This window comes from Phocoena sinus, chromosome 15 (genome assembly GCF_008692025.1).
Source record: "Phocoena sinus isolate mPhoSin1 chromosome 15, mPhoSin1.pri, whole genome shotgun sequence".
Classification (NCBI taxonomy): domain Eukaryota; kingdom Metazoa; phylum Chordata; class Mammalia; order Artiodactyla; family Phocoenidae; genus Phocoena; species Phocoena sinus.
Window position 1 is genome coordinate 83516915 of NC_045777.1, and position 22445 is coordinate 83539359.

General features: G+C 45.2%; 1 protein-coding gene across 2 annotated transcripts in view; it reads right to left on the reverse strand.

The window, feature by feature from the left end:
- Positions 1–21008, reverse strand: part of CYTH3 (cytohesin 3) — a 91614-nt gene extending 70606 nt beyond the window's left edge. For both annotated transcript variants that reach the window (XM_032603958.1, XM_032603956.1), the window contains exon 1: positions 20844–21008. In XM_032603958.1, coding sequence (XP_032459849.1) covers positions 20844–20886 — 43 coding nt within the window. In that variant the 5' untranslated portion in view covers positions 20887–21008. The remainder of the gene's footprint in view (positions 1–20843) is intronic.
- Between the last annotated feature and the right edge of the window lie 1437 nt (positions 21009–22445).

Consider the following 22445-nt stretch of genomic DNA (forward strand, 5'->3'; position numbering starts at 1 on the left):
AGAGTCCACCTGCCGATGCAGGGAACACGGATTCGTGCCCCGGTCCAGGAAGATCCCACATGCCGCAGAGCGGCTGGGCCCGTGAGCCATGCTGGCCACTGAGCCTGCGTGTCCGGAGCCTGTGCTCCGCAACGGGAGAGGCCATAACAGTGAGAGGCCCGCGAACCGCAAAAAAATAAAAAAATAAAAAAACCACACCACTAACTGTATTTTTCTATTTTTCAAGATCAGAAATAAAACAGTTGATATCCCCCTTTGCAAGACAAGGCAGAACTTAACTTTCTCCCAACCTTCCTGTCTCCCCCATCGCCTACTTCTTGGCTTATATTAGAGTTACTTGGATCCATCTTTATCATTGCTGCCATTTTTACTGAATTAATGGGGTTTTTTCTTTTCATTACATATCTTCTCTTTCAAGATTTATGACATTTGAATTCTGATTTGTAACCAAATTTATAATTATACACTTAAATTTATGTTTACATGACTTCAATTCAATGTCAGTTTTATTTTATATCCCAACTTTCTCCTTCCTGAGTTACTTTAATTAATCTTTTAGTGGATTGGAATTTATCTTTGAAAAAGTTTGTTTTTTTGGTTTTTTTTTTTTTTTTGCGGTACGAGGGCCTCTCACTGTTGTGGCCTCTCCCGGTGCAGCGACCATGGCTCACGGGCCCAGCCGCTCCGCGGTATGTGGGATCTTCCCGGACCGGGGCACGAACCCGCGTCCCCTGCATCGGCAGGCGGACTCTCAACCACTGTGCCACCAGGGAAGCCCTGAAATAGTTTTTTTTTTTTTCAAGAAAAATTCACAGCTGGTCTGTCAGGAGGATATTAGGTACAGGTAGCCGAAAAAGAATAAGGACTAAGGAAACAAACTGGCTCTCAATTCTTAAGTGCAAAGGCAGGGTGAGCTCCAACCACAGGCAGGGTGCTAGGCCTGGCTTCTGTACCTTTAGAGAACATCTGTTTGTTGCCTTCACAGATGAACAGCAATTAGTGTAATTATTAAACTCTTGGTTACAACCTTTTATTTTTTTATTTTATTTTTGGTTACAACCTCTTAGCCACAAAACTCTCAGCCTCCGCGCTACTATCTTGTGGCAATGTTGTAGTAAAGCCTAAAATCATCCTGATTTTTCCTTCTTTCTAGGTAGCCTTTTTTTCTCTCTCTCTCTCCCGACTGGCTGCTTGTAAGGTATTTTATCTTTGAAATTTAAAAATTTCACCAGCACACAGTTGCTCTTTCCACTAATTTCATCTTAGCAGAATGAGCCCTTTCAACACACAGAAGCAGCTGTTGTTTTTTTCAGCTCAAAGATATGTTTTTCCATTGTATCTCTGATTGCTGTTTCTGTTCTCCTTGTTTCCGCCGTTTCTTCAGGAACAGCTTATTTAGATCACAGCACTAATTTGACTTGTTACATTGGAGATGATGCTCTTCCAGCAAATGCATTTGAGCATCATTACGGTTTCTTCCTCTCAGCTCATTCATTCACTTTATCTGCCTGTTGCCTCATCTCCCCTTTCGATCATTTATTTCAGAGTATGCCTTGAATTTTATTAGAAAACAATGCAAAGCGGATTCAACCTGAAATTTACTTACAGTTTCTATGATTAGTCTTCTTCAAAATTACACTTTTCCTCTGCCTCAAAAAGCATATATCCCCCTCCCTCATTTTGGCCACATGCTGTTTTTATTTATTGTTGAACAGTGATATTCAGGTGCAATTTGCCCCCAAAACAATGTCTGGTACTCCTTAGGATGCCGAGTTGGGTGGGTTTTCCCGATCTAAGTCCATAAGCTGAAGGGCTGATGCACATGAAGTTGCATCACCCATTCATGGGTGGGTGGTCCAGCTTCTCTGTGAATCTATCATGTTGGTTCTGTGACCTAGTTTCTTTGCATCATTCTCCATCTGGCAGGGCTTCCGATCCAGACAGTTGGGGTGCTCCCACTGCACCAGGGAGGACAGCTGCAGAGCAGGGGGAGGGGGACGCCCCACTAGTCTTGAGCATTTTTCAGCCACGTGTGTCCTCCGGCCTCTGAGTACAGCTGCCCGAATACCACTGCTGCGAGGCAGCCAACCCACCCCAGCTGCCTGCGGCCACGTGGCCTCACGCACCCTCTTCTCCCCCAAGTTAGCAGAGGCGATAGCATGTCCTCTTACACTTCTCCTATCCCTGCACTGAGCTCTAGGGAAAGAGTCATGAGTCGGCACTTGGCATTTCTTCACCCTGATCCCAATTCTCCCCATTCATTTTTTACACTTTTTTTTTCCCCCTCAATCACTTCCATCAGGACCTAGTGATTCAAGGGAGGTAGAAGTTAGGCAAACGCTAGTGCTCAAGTCACATCTTCCCTCGACTCTCCAAAGATCCTTTTTTTAGGTGTTCTTCTATCTTCTGAACGCTCTTTCTTTGGGGGTCAGCTATTCCCGCTATAAAAATGTATTAAATTTTCTCTTCCAGGTTGTCAGTTTTTCCCCATCTGTCTGGAGGCTGCTGCTGTCTGGACATTTTTATAACTGAGATGCAGCTGCGTGGCTTCCTCCAGCACTGGATTAAGTACCTTCTCTCGCCTGACTTCTGTCCTGAACGGGAAGGTTCACCGTGTTCCGTCCCTGGCAGGTTTCACTTGGGATGAAAAGTCAGGGCAGCAACCTTTAGGTTGAAAAGCCCCCATAAGAAGAAAAAAAGCTTCACTTGGGGTGCTGGTACCTACCCAGGGAGATCCAATTCTCCCCCAGAGAATGCTATCTCCATAAAGAAATATTTGCCTGATGGTAAAATGCTATCACCTGCCTCCCTCAAAACAAGAAGAAGGGAGAGGTGGGAATTTCCTGGCAGTCCGGTGGTTAGGATTCAGCGCTTTCACTGCCATGGGCCTGGGTTCGATCCCTGGACAGGGAACGAAGATCCTACAAGCCACGTGGGGCGGCCAAAACAACAACAACAACAACGACAAGGGAGAGAAGAAGGGAAGAGGCTCCTCGGGGACGGCAGCAGCCCGAGTGTACGTGCACGTCCATGCTCGCTCAGCTCAGGGGACTGCCCGGGAGCCCTGCCCGCTCACTCGCAATCTGCATTCTGTTTTTTATCTGTATATAGGTTCCAATTTCTTGTTTCTTCCGAAGGTTTGTTAAAAAAAACAACTCTCCTCTGGTAAAGGTCCCTTTCCCAGTCCCTCTGCTGCTCGGAGTTTCCTATCGCTTCCTTTTTTATTGTTTGCTGGGATTTCAGGGTGAATAGAGGATGCAAGTCTGGTCTCATGTGTCCACCGCTGGGATGACACTGGCCAAGCCTCACTGGATCCCCGACCAGAAGATTCTCCCTGCTTTTATTAACACAGTTCAGTACAGCTCCCTGAGAAATTCGGTTTCTTGAACCCACATATTGGTCTTCAGAGTAAAAATTTTCTACAGACGACACGGTTCTGCTCTGGAGGCAACCAGGCACAACAGTACAGACATTATAAACTGAGGTATTATGACAGTAAGGCTTCAATTTGGTCCTTCAAGTAAAAAGGCTGAAAATAAACTTCAACTTTCTCAATGAGAAGAAACACATGCAAACCTAAAAACCTTCAAGACGGCATACAAACCACGGATTCAACCATGTGACAGAGGTGAGTAAAATCTCTCCCAACACCAAAACCAATCCAAGTCTCCCCTGCACTCACAGGAAAAGTACAGGCGCTCTACACTGAGTCATGTCAGGACGTGGATGTGCCTGGAAAATGGAATCATGCTACAACGTGGATGAACCTGCTCAGAGAAGGAAGCCAGACACCAAAGGCCACAGGGCACCTGACTCCATTTACATGAAATGTCCAGAACAGGCAAATCCATGGAGACAGAAAGTAGATGAGTGGTTACCAGGGGCAGAGTAAGGAGAATTATGCTAATGGAGATGGGGTTCTTTTTGAGCTGATGAAATGTTCTAAAATTAGGTGATGGTAGCACAACTTTGTGAATATACGATACTAATAAACCACTGAATTGTGTTCTTTAAAAGGGTGACTATTCAGACATAGAAAACAAACTTGTTACCAAAGGGGAAGGGGGTCGGGGTGGAGACGGATAAATCCAGAGTTTGGGATTAGCAGATACAAACTACTATATATAAAATAAACAACAAGGTCCTACTGTATAGCACAGGAAACTATATTCGATATCCTGTAATAAACCGTAATGGAAAAGATTATGAAAAACAATATGTATAACTGAATCACTTTGCTGTACACCAGAAACACATACAACACTGTAAATCAACTATACTTCAATTAAAGAAAAAGGAAAAGTTAAAAAAAAAGGAAAAGTAAAATCAGCAGGATATTTGAAAAAATGAAGTTGGAAAAAATTTTCAAAACCTAAAAAAATTAAAATAAATAAATAAAAGGGTAAATATACTGTTATGTAAATGATAGTTCAATTTCCAAAAAAGAGGTACTTTATTACCAAATCAGGCTCACTGCTGTAACACCTTCATTAGATCAAACAGTACTTCAGGAGAACAGGGTCTCTGATACTATATAGAGCAGCAAACCAATCATTTATAAATCTTTTTAAAATACCAGATTATTCTTAAGTTTAAAAAAAACCCCAAAACTATGAGTAAAACTGAGACAGGAGAGAAGTAAAGGAGACTGGCAGGAAGTCTCTTGAAGGGTCACGAAAACAGTCCTTTCAGTGGGAGACAGAAAATAGTAACTTGCGGGGACCCAGGAGACTGAAGTGTCCTAGTGTAAAACAGGTAAGGATTCTTCAAAATATCGTTCCTGCTGGTACAGATACAGCAGTGACCTGAGAAACGGCTCAAAGCTCCCTTAAATTTGTTAAGTGGTACCCATCTCTTATATCCACTGAAGTGTCACTGGTTTATTTTTCCTATAAAGTTCATACAGCCTTAAGACACTCAACGATATTTCTGTGCTAAATACTATATTTACTACTGATGCCCTGAACCACAGAAATGTACAGAGATCATCTAAAACTAGAGTACAGAATTTCAAGGAAACCTGTCCATAAAATCAAATCCAAAAGCAACAACCCGGAAGATCACTACAGAACCGCGTGATTCCTTCACAGGCAGCGCTGGTCTCGATTTGCCCCCAAACAGGATGTCTGGCTACAATTAGAAGAAATCTGAGAAATGTGACCTCCTTAACATAAAAAAAGGAAAACAAAACATTCAAGATACACAAGCATGTGAAAATCACTAGTCGTATGATAATTACGTTGGTCACAAAAACTGTTTCAAAACACACGATCCATCTTCAGCTACAGGGTGATGATATGTACTTGTTCCTTGTAAGACAGAGTTGATCAGAGATACAAAGCTTTTATAGGAATTACTTCGTAGCAGACATGCAAATTTGACGTTTAATTTTATTGAACTGCTGATTCTGTACTTACTTGCTCTCTGGTAAACGCATAACTATGAGTTCTACCGAACAGACCTAAGCAAAGAGAACGCCTCTTTTCACTCCACAGGAGTGCGGACGGGTCTTTGAGGAGTCCCGGCCCCGTTGTACAAGGGGAGGGCTCAGTCCTCTGGGTTCTCACAGGTACTATTTTCTGCCCCCCACCCCCGCCCCGTCCCGAAAACAACACGTCAGCCTCATGCATGTTCTCTGGTTACATGGCTGTATACCTAACACGATTAAAAGGGAGAGACTAAAACACCTACTGGACTCGTCACAAACAGAACGAACACTTCAGGGTGGGTCTGAAAGGGAGACTCCTGGATCAGGTCCTAGTTCTTGAATACTTCTGTAGAGTATCATTTTTTTTCCCACCCTGCCCTTTCCTTTATTGAATTTTCATACAATGAGCTTGCTATGACCATCACCGGATACACTAACAACAACAAAGAAGTTACAGCTGGATCCTGTATTAGTCTCAGCTGCAGCTGAAGTTCAAAAACGTTTAAAGCCAATAGGAAGGCGCTGAGGGAAGGGAGAAGAAAAGGACTCCTTCCTGGGAGTTGAAAGGTCTGCTCTTCCTCCAAGGTTCTGGCAGCAAAGGCATCTCTTCTGTATTATGTAAATACAGTTTGTCTTACTAAGTTTTCCAGTTCTAAAGTTCGTTTCTCTGTAAACCCATGGCCAAATATTAAAATAAAATCCTTACTGTGTTAAGCCAGATAACTAATCACCTCCACATGCGGGCAGGCCTAACCAGCCGTTGTGTATATTTGTTCCAAGTTCGCCCACGCACGTACTCCACTGACATCTGAGCTGCTTAGTAACTCCTTTTGGTCACCAATCTAATCCACATTTACCAAAGAACAAGAAAAATGAATGGGACTTTGACCTTGAATCAAGCAGATGATTTTAACATATTTATAATTCTAAAATGACATTAAAGAAACCAAAGCACTCCTCTCTTCTGTTCATATATGTAATCTAGACTATAGGATTCAAGTAATGATATTAGGCAACCAGCCTGGACTCTTTAAAAAAGTCAGTCACTGGAAAAAAAATTTTTTTTTTTAATTTTTTTAAGACTGAGGAGACATAACTAAATACAAGGTGTAAACCCTGATGAGAACCTAGATAGGTAAGAAAGACATCCTGAGAACAAATTGGGGGAAGCAGAATTTGGACTAAATGTGAAATGATAGTATGGAATTACTATTAGTTCTCTTAAGTATGGTAATGGTTGTATTTAAGTAGGAGAATGTCCTTAGGAAATGAACGCTATTTAGTATTTAAGGATAAAGTGTTATACTATATGTAACTTACTTTCAAACGGGTTAGCCAAAAAGAAAAAGTAGTACATATTAGAGATAAGGCAAATGTGGCAAAAATGCTAGCAATTAGGTTAAAGATACATGGGTATTCACTGCACTATTTCAACTTTTCTGTAGTTTTGAAAATATTCAAAATACCAAGTTGGAGGAGAAAAGAAACAATAATCATACTGCCAATCATCAGTTATTCCTAAACTCAAACACAAAACATCTTCCAGGTCGCTCTGCTGTGCTTCTAAGGGTGGGCAAGGGGCTGACTATGTTGACGACACAAGGTTTTAAATGCCTGCTGTTTATTGGGGATTTTGGATAAATTTTTCATTAAGTAACTTCACTTGGGTTTTTCGATGTCCATTTTACATATGGGAAGATTGAAGCTCTAGGAGATTAAGTAATTTACACAATCAAGGCTAGAGGTACCACAGCTGCATATATTTGCTTAAAAATACGTCAACAACAAATAACAACCAGTTGAAATGTTTAAGCAAACCTCTCTGAGAGTCTCAGATTCTCAGAACAAACCACTAACATCACAGCCGACTATTTTCTGCCTTGAACTGAGGAAACTGTCTGAAACATCCTTCGATGGCTGACCTGATAGAGCAAACAGGCAAAAATTCTGAAATCGTAATTCCCAGAGATCACAAGGGGGAAGGGGGCCTCTCCACTCCCACGGGCCTGAGGTTATCTGGGCAGGGGTAGCTGCATGGTTCTCTCCGGCATGGTTCATCCCAACACAGCCCGCCAGGAGGAAGCACGGCCGAGGTCAAGGAAGGCCGTCCACCACAGTGCTGGACCATCCTGCGGCTCCCAGCTCCAATAAAGGGATGAAAGTAATGGTCTCTGAATGGAGGGGGGAGGGCAGCAGGGACATGTTTAGGGACATTAGGGGAAAAGAGCTTCAATAAAACATGCAGAAACAGTCTCATAAAATGACGGGTTTACACTAAAAGACTCCCCTCTCTAGCACTGGGGGAAGATGATCAGGTTAGTTTTTACCACCTGAGCTTGGCCTTTCATCTCTAACTAGTGAAAGCTGGACCGGCCCTGACTGTCAATTTACAACTCTTTAAGTAAGGAAAAGGCTCTCCTGTCAAATCTGTTCCTGAAATTCCCAGTCACCGATGTGTCTCTTGACTGCTAAAACCAAGTTAAAACCGCCCGAGCCAAGCTCACGTTGACTAGAGAGCTTCCAGACGCAGGGAGACAGCTGGGGCCAGCGACCAGCCACCGAGTGGGGCTGAGGGTGTGCCCCAGGCTCCGTACTGCTGGGCAGGCCTGTACCACATTTCCAGGTGCAGACTTTTCTCTCAAGAGTGCAATTCTTTTTACCCTACCTCGAATTTTCACAGGTCAAAGAGAAAAGGGAGATAAGATTTCAAATGCAGAAGAAGCCAGAAGACTTCTGGAAGTCTTTGTCATCTCTACACGCGGGAGGGTCTGCTCTTTGTCAGGATCATAACACTGGACGGGAAGAGATGAGAAAAGAAAGGCCTCAGACGCCCCTGCCCCTCCGCTGGAGGAGAAAAGGATGGAGGCCGCCCGAAGGTACCAGGGACTTTAATCCTAAAGCCAAATGTCTAAGTACTGATAGCAGCAGAGCCCAGGGGGAATATCTCGGCTTATGTTCTTTCCAGGTTAAAAAAATAATCATGTTCTGCACGTCCAGCCAAACTGCTGGGCATCTGTGAGGCAGAACCACCACGAGGGCTGCCGGAGGACGTGCGACACGCGCTCCGGACTCCTCTTGTGAGCGAGATTCTCAACACCTAAAGACCAGGAAGGAGGGGAGAAGGCATGTGATGTTCTTTTGTCAAAATAAAAACATCACAGTAACCGTCTGACCAGCACACAGCTTACGCACTATTTTAAATGAAAAGGCTAAGCTTTAGAAACGTGACTTTGGGGAATCTACAGCAGATACTCTGTGATTCCTGGGGAAACGCAATGCTTCAGAAGAACAATTATCTAGCGTTAAGATTCTTGTTACACAGGCAATGAAAGGCGTCATTTTATCCTCAAGATGGTTCTCGCTCTCATGAGGGCATCACACACTGAATCAAAGTCTGCAGTCACTTGTCCTCCCACACTCGGGAAATACAGCCTCATCGTGTGAACAGGCCAAACATTTAAAAGTCACTGAAATCCTCCCATTTTCCCATACTCTAATACAAACAAAAATGAATTCATTTGCCTGTCTCAATTCAAAAAAATTTTAATCTAATTACTGAAACTTGGAAAAGGACATGCTTGATCATGTTATTTCCTCTCCGAAAAGAGCTAAAAGGAAGTCCTGTCTTCTAACAGAATATTAAATGGCCAACGCCTGCCACTTCTGATTACCGCATTTTAAAAAATATTTCTGTGTTAAAATAAATGTAGTCATGGACCTCCCTGGTGACTCAGTGGTTAAGAATCCACCTGCCAACGCAGGGGACATGGGTTCAAGCCCTGGTCCAGGAAGATCCCACATGCTGTGGAGCAACTAAGCCCATGAGCCACAACTACTGAGCCTGCGCTCTAGAACCCATGAGCCACAACTACTGAGCCCATGTGCCACAGCTACTGAAGCCCAAGAGCTCTAGGGCCCAAGTGCCGCAACTACTGAGCCTGTGTGCTGCAACTACTGGAGCCCGCGTGCCTAGAGCCCGTGCTCCGCAACGAGAAGCCACCACAATGAGAAGCCCGTGCAGCGCAACGAAGAGTAGCCCCCGCTCGCCGCAACTAGAGAAACCCCGGGTGCAGCAATGAAGATCCAGCGCAGCAAAAATAAACATATAAATAAATATTTTAAAATGATAAAAAATAAAGAAATGTAGTCGTACGGATGTGCCAAATGAAACTGTTAATGGATTTACAAGCATGTGAAAATATATTTTGCTTTATTCAAAGTAGCAGAAAGTGTTCATCTCAAAAAGAAAATGTAACCTAGCTCCGTTCTTAAAGGGATAAATATATACACCCAGTGAACACGTGTGGCAGAGAGAAGAGGCTTCCTCTTGGCCCTCAATGGCCAAGACGAGATCCTTATTCTTAATAAATAAGAGAATGAAACCCGCCTACCGCTCCAGCCAGTATCAGACAACCCCGCAGCCCTGGTTCCAGTCACTCCTCCTCAGCCCTGGAACAAGACAGGTATTTACAGTCACATAGGACAGGACACGTGGAGACGTGGGGGCGGGGCGGGGGGCTCCCCAGTGGGTGAAGCCCAGCAACTCCACCAAGGGTCCAGCAGATCATCCTCAGTGTGGGGGCCTGGAACTGGACGGACTTCGGGGACATCATGAATGTAAGTTGGCTACCCACCCAGGCCCAACAAAGGCCATCGTAAGAAGAGGAACTGTTTCTCCCCTGTGTATTTTTCCAAGAAGGAAGATACCCTTCCAAGAAGTCGCCCTGCTAACTGCCCTTCACAGCTCATTGGCCAGATTTAGCTTACACAGTCAATAAAGGAAAACGGGATTACCTTACCTGGTTTAGACCATTTAAGATTCACTTCCTCATGGTGATAAGGTCGCTTCACAATGGACAGATTATCTGCACAAATAGGGTTGTCAAGCAAGGAAGGGAGGGAGGATGGATTTGTGATGGGAAGCACAATGGCCTGCTACAGACTCGAATTCAGCCCTACCAAAGGCCAGCCTGCATGGCGGTAAGCAACAGAGAAACAAACCAGCTGACCGACCCTTCCCCTGCCGCCCCAAAATATCTAGATCCCGTTTTATGGTTTAAAATCAAGGGTTGTTATTGAAAAGTTACATTTTATAGAAAGGGAAACTTTTTTTAAGATTTTAAAAAGTCTATCAGCCACCCTAGCACTAAATTAACTATAGAAATAGCTAAATAGTGACCGTTTTAATGAAGCCTCATATTATCAAACTGTGGTTTTAAAGAACCTCCAGAATGTAAAATAAATGCAACCCAGATGTTCATGAAAAAAATGAAAACAAGATTGTTTTTACTTCATAGCAACCAAATAGGTCAACCCATTTCCTCCTTCAGAGAATTCTCAGAGGACCACAAAACTCTACTAGAAGAGCATGTGTTTCATATGTATCTGTCCAAAGAAAAAGGAAACTCTGCTGTCCAAGATAAACGGAGAATATTATATGTTCCCATGAAAGTGAATTAGAAAACTGCAGTAAGGCTGTGTCTACATGTTGCCAAACATCTGGATGAAAACCGAAAAAAAAATTCACTAATTAGCTAGATATTGGGAAATACTTTTCAATCATCATTAAAATGTCTGGTTTTATAGCAAACTGCCATTTTTATTTATTAATTACAGGAATAAGTTGTTCCAAAGAAGAGTACAGTGATTAAAAATAGCCCTGCTGCAAGTTTAAGATAGGAACTTACTTTCCCCTATTTGCACAGTGTGCCTGGTGACATCAAGTCAGCAGAAAGAGTAAATCTGTTCTATCAAGGTAAATCACAAAATATTCTTAGCCAACTAAACTGACTCAGGTGAGTCTTTTCTAATATTTACGGAATACTGAAAGATATTTACCCAAAATAAACGCTTGCTGAGTTGTCGCAGTCACGTTATAAAACACTACGGGATCTCATTCATGTCTATTCTATCATGTCGACTGGGGGGCTGACGTTAACTATAAAAAGTTTATGTTTGATTAACTTCAATATCAGGATGGAGAGTCACGTATTTTCTACTCTCATTTAAATGATTTACTATTTTCCCACAAATTCAAAATATTTAATATGCTTTATGCAGCTTTTAGGATACTTTGGTAAAACCTATTTTTTCATTTCATTTCACTTCAGAAGTTTCAATAATCCTCTACTACAAATTGATAAACCTGCTTCCCGAAGGACGTGCCAGTTATTAACCTTTAAAAAATAGTTTCTCTCTCCCAAAGTTATTTACACTAAGAGTGTGAGCGTGCAAGCAGCGTTACTATTCTAACTCACCTGATGAATTACTGTCGCTCCTCTATCAGAAGGACTTACCTGAGAAACGCTTAGTTGCAAAACAAACCCACATTGCCCTCCCTAAACTCCCTGCCACTCACCACGCCCCACGCTTTCCCTCTGTTCTCACCACACAGCAAACTTCTAGGGAAGGGCCATGGCCCAGGCTTCTCCTTCAGCAAGGAAAAATCTCTCCCATTCACTCCTTAGCCCTCTCCAGTCTAGCCTGCTCCCCACCTTTCCCCAAACTTTTTTTTTTAAAGACACCAAATCCTCTAGACACTTGTCCATCCTCATTTCAGTTCATCTCTCGGGAGCATTCAGCTGAGCTAACACTCCCTCTTCTTAAAGCGCTCCTCCCCCCCTGCAATTCCACACAAGCTTCAAGGTTTCCTCGACCTCACTGGTTACCCTTTCTTGGTCTCCTTTTCTGGGTTGTCTTCAGTCCTGGGATTTTTCTCCTCTCTCTCAACTCTCTCCCCTAAGTGATCTCTCACCCATTCCCATAAATTAGAAGAATTTAAATCTTCCCAATGTTTATCTCCTATCCAGACCATTCTTCTAAGCAGCAGACCACATAGCTAAGCATCTTCCTACCATCTCTACCAGGACATCTCACAAAGAAGTCCGATTTTAAACACCAAAACTGAATTCCTAAGATTCTGTTTCCAGTAAAAGCTGACCAGCTTGTTGCAGACAACGCTTCTGCCAAGAACAACTAAAAAGGCTGAGCAAATTACAAGAAACAACTGTTTGAAGGTATCAGAGAGCTACCAATGCGGTGAGAACCTAGGAGGCCAGGATCCCAGAGAGAAGGTGCAGAGAGATGAGCCCAGTCATCTGAGCCACTCTCCTGAAGACATTTGCCAATTCACGGCAGAAAGTCAAAGGCCAAGAGGCTACGCAGAGACGAGTAGTTGAGAATAGAATATGAGGTCAACAGAATCTCCAGCAGTCTGATGGGACTGGGGGGACAAAATTAGAATTCAGGGGCTGCCAAGTAGAAGAGGCCCTGGTAAACACCCCGAGCTTTCAGCTGGGACCACCAAAGCGCTATACCCTGGGAGAAGGGTAAACCAGAGGGAGACCAGCCCTCACAGTGATAAAGTGATTACTTCCCCACCCTAATGCCTGCCAGGAGCCTCTCTTGAAGAGATAGTCTCAAACTACCTCTATAGTTTTTCATGCACATCGTCTAGAATTTAATTAAAGCTTAACAGGCAATCTAGAATCAAGATCACAGACTGAAAAGCAAGGGTAAAATAGACAACAGAATATATTCACAGCATGTCCAAATATTGACGTTATCAGACACCAATAACTAATAAAGAAATTCACTGGACAAGACGAAAAATTTTAACAGAAAATTGGAATCTAATAAAAGAATCAAGAACACTGAAAAAAGCAATAACTGAAATTAAGAACTCAACAGATGGGCTTCCCTGGTGGCGCAGTGGTTGAGAGTCCACCTGCCGATGCAGGGGACACGTATTCGTGCCCCGGTCCGGGAAGATCCCACATGCCGCGGAGTGGCTGGGCCCGTGAGCCATGGCCGCTGAGCCTGCGCGTCCGGAGCCTGTGCTCCGCAACGGGAGAGGCCACAACAGTGAGAGGCCCACGTACCGCAAAAAAAAAAAAAAGTGAGAACAAAATAATGACATCTTCAACAAAAAACAAATGAGCCCTCCAAATGGTTTTCTCTCAAGACTCCCCTTCTCCTGAAGCAGCACCACCTACAGTCACGTGAGCCAGAAACCTAGGAGTCATCTGATTCCTGCAGTTCCTTCGCCTTTAACCTCCCAGCTGTCAATACGCCCATCTGATCCTCCAAAAGACATCTAGCAAAGCAATGCAAATTATAACAGTACATCATTTCTTACCCAGGAGACAGGCAAACACTTAGAAGTCTGACAAATGCCAAGAGCTGATTACGACGCTGATAATACACCTAGTGAGAAATCAACCTGCCAGCGTCTGGTTAAACAGAGAGCACACCTATAACCCACAACTGCGATTCTAGAGAGATACTCAAGAGAAACTTTCACAGTTTGTAAAAGGAGAGGGGAGCCTTGGTATTCTTTGCAACAATGTAAAATCAACATAACAGTCCAAGGCAAGACAAGAAAAATAAAACGTTATGGCAGTTAAAAGATACAAACAGGGTCTCTACATAATAATATGGATAACCTCAAACACAAGCTGCAGAACATTACAGAGTATGATGCCATTTGTTGATAATTTTTTAAACCAAAAAGAGATCCATATATTGCTTACCGACACACACACATACACATTCCAGTATGAAAACTATTCCAGAGGGCCCACATCACATTCATCATGGTTGCCTTTAGGAAATACAAAAGACAGGAAGGGGAAGAGGACCAGAAGCGCTCGACAGGGGCGAGCCCCACTTTACTCAGTACTTATTAACAAGTATTCACTGAAGGCCTATTCCACGCGACGTCTCAGGTCTCGGAGAGACAGCAGTGGTTAAAAGCAGACGCTATTCCTTCTTTCACAGAACTTACATTCTAAGAGAGAAGAGACGAACGATGAACAGGTACGCAGCAGATGAGGAGTGCTAAGAGCGAAGAGGAAAAATGAGGCTGGGAAGCGGGACAGCGGGGTGCTACTTGAGACAGGCTGGTGGACGAAGGCCTCTGTGGCAGGGAGACGTGCGAGCAGAAACCCGAAGGGACCAAGCAAACACATACGCAGATACCTAAGGGGAAACCACTGTGGGCAGAGCAAGTACCAAGGCACGGAGTCAGGGCAGCGCTTGGCAAGTTCACGGAACAGCAAGGAGACCAGCGTGGTGACAAAAGTGAGGACAACTATCAGAGACCACAGGGGACTAGAGCAGGGGCAAGGACAGCCCCAAGGCGAGAACGTTTTTTTATGTTTTTAAAGGGTTATCAAGAAGAGTGTGTGAGAGCCCAAGTGTGGCCCACACAGCTGAGAACGTCTGCTCTCGGGCCTTCTTACAGGAAAAGTGTGTAGGCCCCTGGCCTAGAGCACAGGGACCCGACACTGCAGGCAGCAGGGGACTCTGAGTGCGCCAAGGACGGTGCCGACCTGGAGAGGAGTGACACGACCTCTGCTTTAGAGAGACAGCTCTGGCTGCTGTGTGGACAAGGGCAGCGGCAAGGAGAACGCTGGACGGCTAAGGCAAAGGAAGTGGAAGACCGCACCAAAATCTGGGCCTGAGCAATGGGAAGAACGATGCTGCCAGGTGCTAGGATAGAGACACTTACCTGAGATGCTTTAATTAGTTTTTGTAAAGACCTTAAACGATGGGACAGAACATTAACAGCTACTACATGGATTCTGAGTAATGGGAACGTGTTTGTTTCGTTGCTTTCTGTACTTTTCCGTGAGTTTTTATATAGGTTTGTCCTACACCGATCTTTCCCTTCACTTTTGCCACCCTCCGCAATCCACCTCGCCCCTGTAACTCCCACCCGAACCCCTCCTCACTGGCGCCTATCCCCAAGTCCTCTCTTCCGCTCCTCCACTCTGTTCCCCACTCGGCAGCCGAGGACACTCTCCTTACGGGGCAGGGTGTCCAATGCTTGAGAGCGTGGCCTCTGAAGCCAGGACACCTGGGTTCAAAGCTCGGCTCCACCACTTGCTAGCTGGAAGTTACTTGGCTTCCCTGTGCCTCAGTTGTCCACTGTCATCCGTAAATGGTGCTCATGTTACGTACCTAACAGGGTTATTGCGAAAAGTAAATAGGTTAAGATCCATAAAGCAGGCGGGGCAGAACTGGACACAGAGACCATTGTGTAAACACTAGCTACAATTACTTAAACATAAATCAAATGTCATCCCGCAGTTTAAAACCCTTCATTGGCTTCACACACTTAATAAAATGTAAATTCCTTACCTACTCAAACTGCCTGAAGCGTCCCAGTTCACTGATGGCTCAGACCACACACGGCAGCTTTCAGCCCTCTGGAGGCGCTCTGCTTCCCCAAGCCCCGGGCCCAGCCTCTGCCTGGTCCTCGACCCCTTTAGGTCACACCTGAAAGAGTCTTCCCTCCAAGAGGCCTCCCCTGGCTACCGGCCCTACCTACCCCTCCCACCACAGGCCCCCAACTCTCCCCTCAACTCCTTGTTGATTTCCTTTCACACATCAGCATAATTTGCAAAGACTTTATACATCTGTTTACATTTTTCTTCAGTCTCCCGTCTAAACAAAAGCTCCAGGAACGCAGGAAATTCATCTGCTTTATTCACTGTATTCACCCTTCCGCCAAGCACAGGCCCTGGCATTTGGTCGGGATGCTATCAATATTTGTTGAATAAATAAATGTTCCAGAAAACAATACGCTCTAAGCATACCCTAAAAGCACCTATCATGTCACTTTTTAAACATTCAAAAGAAAGCAGTTAATTTCCTATGCAGACTGAAAAAATAAGTTATTTATTTTATAACTTTCTACAGGTTACATTGATTTTTTTAATATACAAAAACTCCAAAAATATCGAATCACTTTGTTGTACACCTAAAACATAACATTGTAAATCAACTATAATTCAATTTTTAAAATTCTCTCAAAAAGGGTGTTTTCATACTCTTTTTCTGTGAAACTGGTTTCCAGTTTGGCAAACAGTGGAGATGGACAAGCTTTTCTGAATTGCAAAATATAAAAAGGCATAGAGCGAAGTTTCCCTGGCACTGACGTTCCCCATCTGCTTGGTTCCCATCACCCCCCCCAACAGGTAACCATTGTTATTAGTTCCTTGCTTAGCCTTCCAGAGAATTTTCATGCATATGTAACCACTTCCTTTTTTTTCTTTTTAACAGAAATGGTAACAAACAGTGCACATTTGCCTACACTTTGCTTCTGTAACTTAGTAAAATATTTTGGAAACCTCTGCCTATTGGTTCATAAGGAGCCTCCTCATTCCTTTATACAGCCTCACGACTTCAATCGCCATGCGGGTACATAACGTGCAGTGAACACTCGGGTTATTCTCCATCTTTTACTATTACAAACAAGGCAGTGAAGACTCTTGTACCTACGGTATCTCAGGCATGTAAAAATATACCTACACGTTAAATTCCTAGAACTGGTATTGCTGCATCAAAGGATGTACATGCCTGTAATTTTAAAAGCTGCTGCCCAGGGCACCTGTATCTATCGGGGTCCAACCAGAGAAACAGAAGGCCCTCAAGAAGTTGAAGTAGAGGGAATTTAAAACGAGGAATTGGTTACACATACAACAGAAAAGCGGAGAATCATACAGGAAATGGTAAGACAATGCAGAGATTAGCGAGAGGAACAAACTGCTACCACCTCTAAACTGGAGGGTCACAGGGAGGAGGTCCTTCCAAAGCTCGGGGGCTCGGTCAACAGGCAGGAGCTGGAGCCAAAAGGAGACCGACCCGCCAGACACAAGGCTGAAGGCAGAATGCAAGCAAAGACGATAACCTGGCCTCTCCCTTCCTCCTGCCATCCAATCACCCACCAGCGGCTCCCACTGGCCACACCTAGCCCCGAGCCAGCCGACCCAGGCTCTGGGAAACGTCCCTCTGCAGGCGAAGGGCAAGCAATGGATCCAAGCCAGCCAAGCACAGGCTGGCGCAGCCTCCTTAAGAGTGGTAACTAATTTACACTCCCATCGCCCACAGATGGTTTCAAATGTAGGGGTTATCGCTTGCCTGACAGGCAAAATCTGGGATCTCAGCCTGGCCTTAATTTATATTAACTTTATTGGGTGAGGTGGAGCAGCTTTTCACGTGAAGCACAGGCTTACGTCTCAGCTATGCTGATTGGGGTTAGGGGGCGGGGGTGGTGCAGGAGGGAGGGGAAATCGGTAAAGTTATTCACCTCATCTGCCACAGATGGTCCGTTCAGGAAGTTCAATCACACAGACTCCCAAACTGAGCATTGGGATGGTGGCAATGAACCAAACTAGCCAGTCACCTTCCAAGTAGAGACATATCTCAAGAACTGTTCTAGAAAAACTGAAAGGCAACAAGGCCCCAAAGGAATGAAAGATACCTTAACTACAGTCAGCACACATTATAAATAAGTGTGTTCTTGTAATCTAGTACCCCCCATGTGTTCCTCCTTAGAACTGCCTTCCAGCCATTCCTACCACCACCCTCTCTCCTTATCCTACAGTTAAAGAACAAACAGTAATACCCTGGACAAACAAAAGTATCAAAACAGCAAGCAGGAATCATTTTTTGAAGTCTTCTAACCGACCAACACATTAGCAAAAAAGATATTTTAATTCTTTTGCCCCTGGCATAACTACTGTTTGAATAGATTATTTACCCTCTCTGGTAAACAAGCTGAAACTGACTTCCCCATATACAGTTCAAAGTTCTGTACTACACTCTAAAAATATACCCAAAAAAGTTATGTTTCACAAATGACTGGCAAGCGAAACGCATTCTTTCGAAGGGCTGAACTTTATTTTTAAAACCATGAATTTTAAAGCAAAGCATTTTTAGAAATCTAAATGGTGATAAAAACTAATGAACCATAAAGAAGTATGTTAACTTCAAAACTTCCATCAATCAAAAGTTAAATATAAGCACACTGAATTTATATGGCAAGCACTATATGACTCTTCTTTCAAAACTCTTAAGATTTCCGTCTATTCAAAAACACACTTGCTCTAAGAATGCCAAACATTTTAAAGTGTCTTCCATGAGGCAAGGAAGAAAGAAGTTAATAAACCATATCAATAAAGCTTAATAAGGCAGGGACATTTTAGTAGATAATCAATAAATATCTGTTCATTGTTGACTGTTCCAGTGAAGTGAATTAAATGATACTTTAAAAACAATCATACCCTTTTTCCCACTGCAGGGTAATTTTTTTTTTTTTGAAGAGATGATTTTATATAATTTCAAACATTCAGAAAAGTTCCAAGAATTGTACAACAAATACCAATATACCCTTGACCCAGATACACCAAGTATTTACGTTTTGCCCCATACGCTTATCCTTCTATTTTTTTCATGTGTGTGAACTTTTTTTTTCTGAACCACTTGAGAGTAAGCTGAGGCACTATACTTCCTTATACCTTAATAATTCAGTGTGTATTTCCTAAGAAAAGGAATATTTTCTCTATTTTTATTATCAAAACCCAGAAATTTAACATTGATACAATACCATTATCTGATCTATTGCTTATTCAAATTTTATCAATTGTCTTATTAGGGTAAATTTTTAAAGTTTTTTTTTCCAAATGTGAAAGTAATATACATCATTCCAGAAACTTGGGAAATATAAAAACCGAGAAAATAAAACATCCATAATATCAGCAGTTTTTACATTGTTTAGACAATATATAGAACTGCTTATTTTTAATGGTTGGAAAATATTTCATCCAGTAAACTCCCCATCATTTACCTCACCAGTCTCCTATTAGGCACTGTAGTTTCCAATTTTCTATTACAAATAACGTTAATGCACAGCTCCTGTGCGTGAGATTTTTTTTTTCTTCTTAATCTCAGGATTGTATTCCCAGAAGAGCTATATTAGCCCAAAGAAAGTCTTGATACTTCGGAGATGTAATACTGTCCTTCGCTATAATATTCAAGATCTATACTGGCTTCCTTTTATTCATCTTTATACCTGCTTTTAGCTTCAAGTTTTCTACATTCCTTCACGGACAGAGTCCAAAACTCCTTCAAATGAAATCGCCAAGCCAGCCAGCTGCCTGGCCTCGAATGTCAAACGTTTAAATATTACAGTTGTTTGTCTTTGTTTTCTAAAAAGGAGACACTTGTCTGCCGGTGCTGTTACCCCAATTTTGACAGGCAGGAAGCACCGCGTCCACGGAGAATCCATCACTTACATTCTTAAGACAGGAGCCTGGCTGGAGGAGGGTGTGCACCTGGGCTCCTCCTTTCCACAGAACTTTCCGTCAAAACAACACACCCGCTCGGTGCCACAGTGCTACCCCTAGCTTCAACTATGAGAACTGAACTCGACAAATGCCAGGATTCGGGCGAACTTCCCCCCATCCCAGCCCCACCGCTTCTTGGGGCGCAAACATTTCCCCCGCAGCAGCACTTAAATGCTAGAAGGTACCTTGATTAACCACTTCATCCTGAAGCGTTCAGCACTGCTGATTCTTACAGGCAGCTGCTCCGCAGCCTGTAATTAAGATTTTTTTTCCCCAAAATGCTCCCTTATTACAAGGGATTCTGATGATTCCGTCTGTCAGCATAAAGGAGATCTTTAGCAAAAACAGAGAGAGATCCTTAACTTTGGGTGTTCCTGTAAAACAGGGGTATTAACCCTTTGCTTCCCAAGCCAACGACCCCACTCCAGCCACAGACACTACACAGACACGTTATTCGCTTTTAAAGGCGTAATTCGCATCATGACACAACGGTAATCTGTATTCCACTAAATAATTTACAACAAACGCGAATCTTCTAGCAAGAGGTGACCGAGCGTCAGAGGGACAGCTTGGTTTTCTGGGCTCACCTCCGGGCGGGCTGCAGCTCCTGACTCCGACCCCTCGGCTCCTCTGACTCTTTTTAAATTTATTTTTGGCTCACTCCGTAACGTTCCCCTCTTTCATAAAATGCGTGCGCTCTAGCGGCCCCCTCCTCATTTAACGATCCCACTGACCACTTCTGACCTAAAGCCAAGAAAACTGTCACGACGTTCAACCCTCTCCCCGCAGCCGCCCTTCTTGGACCCGGAGGATCCCCAATTCAAAACTTTGCCATGCCGGTTTCCCGTGGACTCCCCGCTTCCCACCACCTGAGAGAAGACGCGGGGAGGGTCGTCACCGACGGTTGGGCTCCGGAGGGCGTGAGAGCGGAGAAGGTCGCCCCCAAGGTCCCCCGCCTGCGGAGAGCGACCCCCGAACCCCGACCCGAGCCTCCGGGAGGCCCCGGCCGGCGGGCAGCCCCGGCCTCGTCCCAGACCCTCGCCCGGGCTCCGCGACGACCCCGCCTCGGGGCCCCCGGACCCCCTCCTCGGGCCCCGGGCCCGGCGCGCGCCGCGGGCCTCGGCGGTCGGCAGCCGGCACCGGCGCTGCCCAGACCCGGTCTTCTCAGGCGGACCTGCACCACCGATCCGCGACCCGGGACCGGCAGTCCCCGCTCCGGTCCGGCGCGTCCGCAACCCCCGCCCCAGGCCGCCAGCCGCGCCGGCCACACCTCCGACACTCACCGCCGCCGCCCTCGCCGCCGCCGCCGCCGCCGTCTTCGTCCATCTTGAGGCCGCTCCCGCAGCCGGCGAGCCCGGGGCCAGCAGGCGAGGGGCCGCGAGTGCGTGGCGCGCGGGCGGCCGTACAGCTCCAGCAGCGCGCGGACCCGGTCGCTGCCCGGGCCTCCTCCCGCGGGGCGGGGCGCTCGCCGCTCGGCGCCGCCGTCACGTGGCGCGCATGCCCCGCCCCCGGCTGCGATGGGCGTGGCCCGAGGCCGCGCGGCCCCGCCTGCGGGAACCCGCCCGGACCCCTCGTGAACGCGCTCGGCCCCGCCCGGAGCCCCGCGAGGGTGAGAGGAGACCCTCCGGGGGCGAAGCGGGCGTGCACACCCGGCCCCGCCCCGCCTTCGAGCAGCCTTGGGACGGACGTGGGATCCGGGGCAGGCGAATGCCCAGTCTACAAAACACGGCGGCGGGAGGTCCTCCTCGCACGTGCACCCAGGGAAAAAAGATCAAGAAACGTATTTAAAAGTCAAGCCTTCGCCCTTCGGCCCGAGAAATTTTACAGTAATTCCAGCCTTCCCGCTTTCTGGTGTAGAATGGAGGCTCTCCTTTCCTGGAGATGAGTGCACTTCAACAAAGTGTAAAGCTTGTAAATAAACGTTATCATGAGGTTGGAACCGAATCCCCAGCCGGCACACCTGGGGCTCACCCTCAGAGGGCTCTTTGTAGGGTTGGCTCGTCTGGCCCCAGTCGTTCCTGCGCTTTCTCTCCCGTCTCCCTTGGAAAGCTGCCAGCTGCCCTGGATTTATGATGCAGAAAGAGCTCCGAATTCAATTTCCCGTGGGCACAGCCGGGGTCCTCAGCACAGGCCCCCTGGGCAGAAGGCCTCAGCCCGCCCCTGCCCCGTATCTTCCCCGGATCTCCTTTTCCACTCCACATCTTGCTTCCAGTAACTCCTCCTGAACCATTGAATGGGGCCCCTCCCAAGCTTTTCTGTTCAATTTGCTGGAACTAAATTGCATTAAAGAAAAGGAAACATTGTAATGGAGGAGATAATTCATCTCTAATATAATTTTCCAGCAAGTGTTTTATATTTACAAATGGCCCATTGAGTTGAAGGAACTTTCTGCTGTCATTTATCAAAATGGACATTTTTCACTTTTTTGTTCAAGGTTGTGGGATGATTCCAAAGAGTGCAATCTCCTAATAATCTCAAAAATTAAACACCCAGCATTCTGGCGCTGCTCAAGCCTCCCGGCACACTTCTGGGTGAGATAAGACCTGTGGCAGCTTATGTGACAAATATACAACAGAAAAGGGGTCTAGGCATCAGGAGATGTAGGTTTGCATCCCAGCCCACAGACTTGGCTTCCGGGTCTTGTTCCTTTTGGCTTGGTTATCTTGGAGATAACAGCGTAGTTACTGAGAAAAATGACAGCATACTTTGAACTTGATAATGTGACATGCGGAGCTTTGAACTCAGTGATACTATCAATTTTAAGTGCTTTTAAATGTCAACTCCTAATTCTTTAGGTTTCTTAGAGTGAGATCCATAGATGCTTCTCTCAAAGTTTGAGTCTGAAAATTGCTTCTCTGATCTCCACCCAAGCTCATTTCCATCAG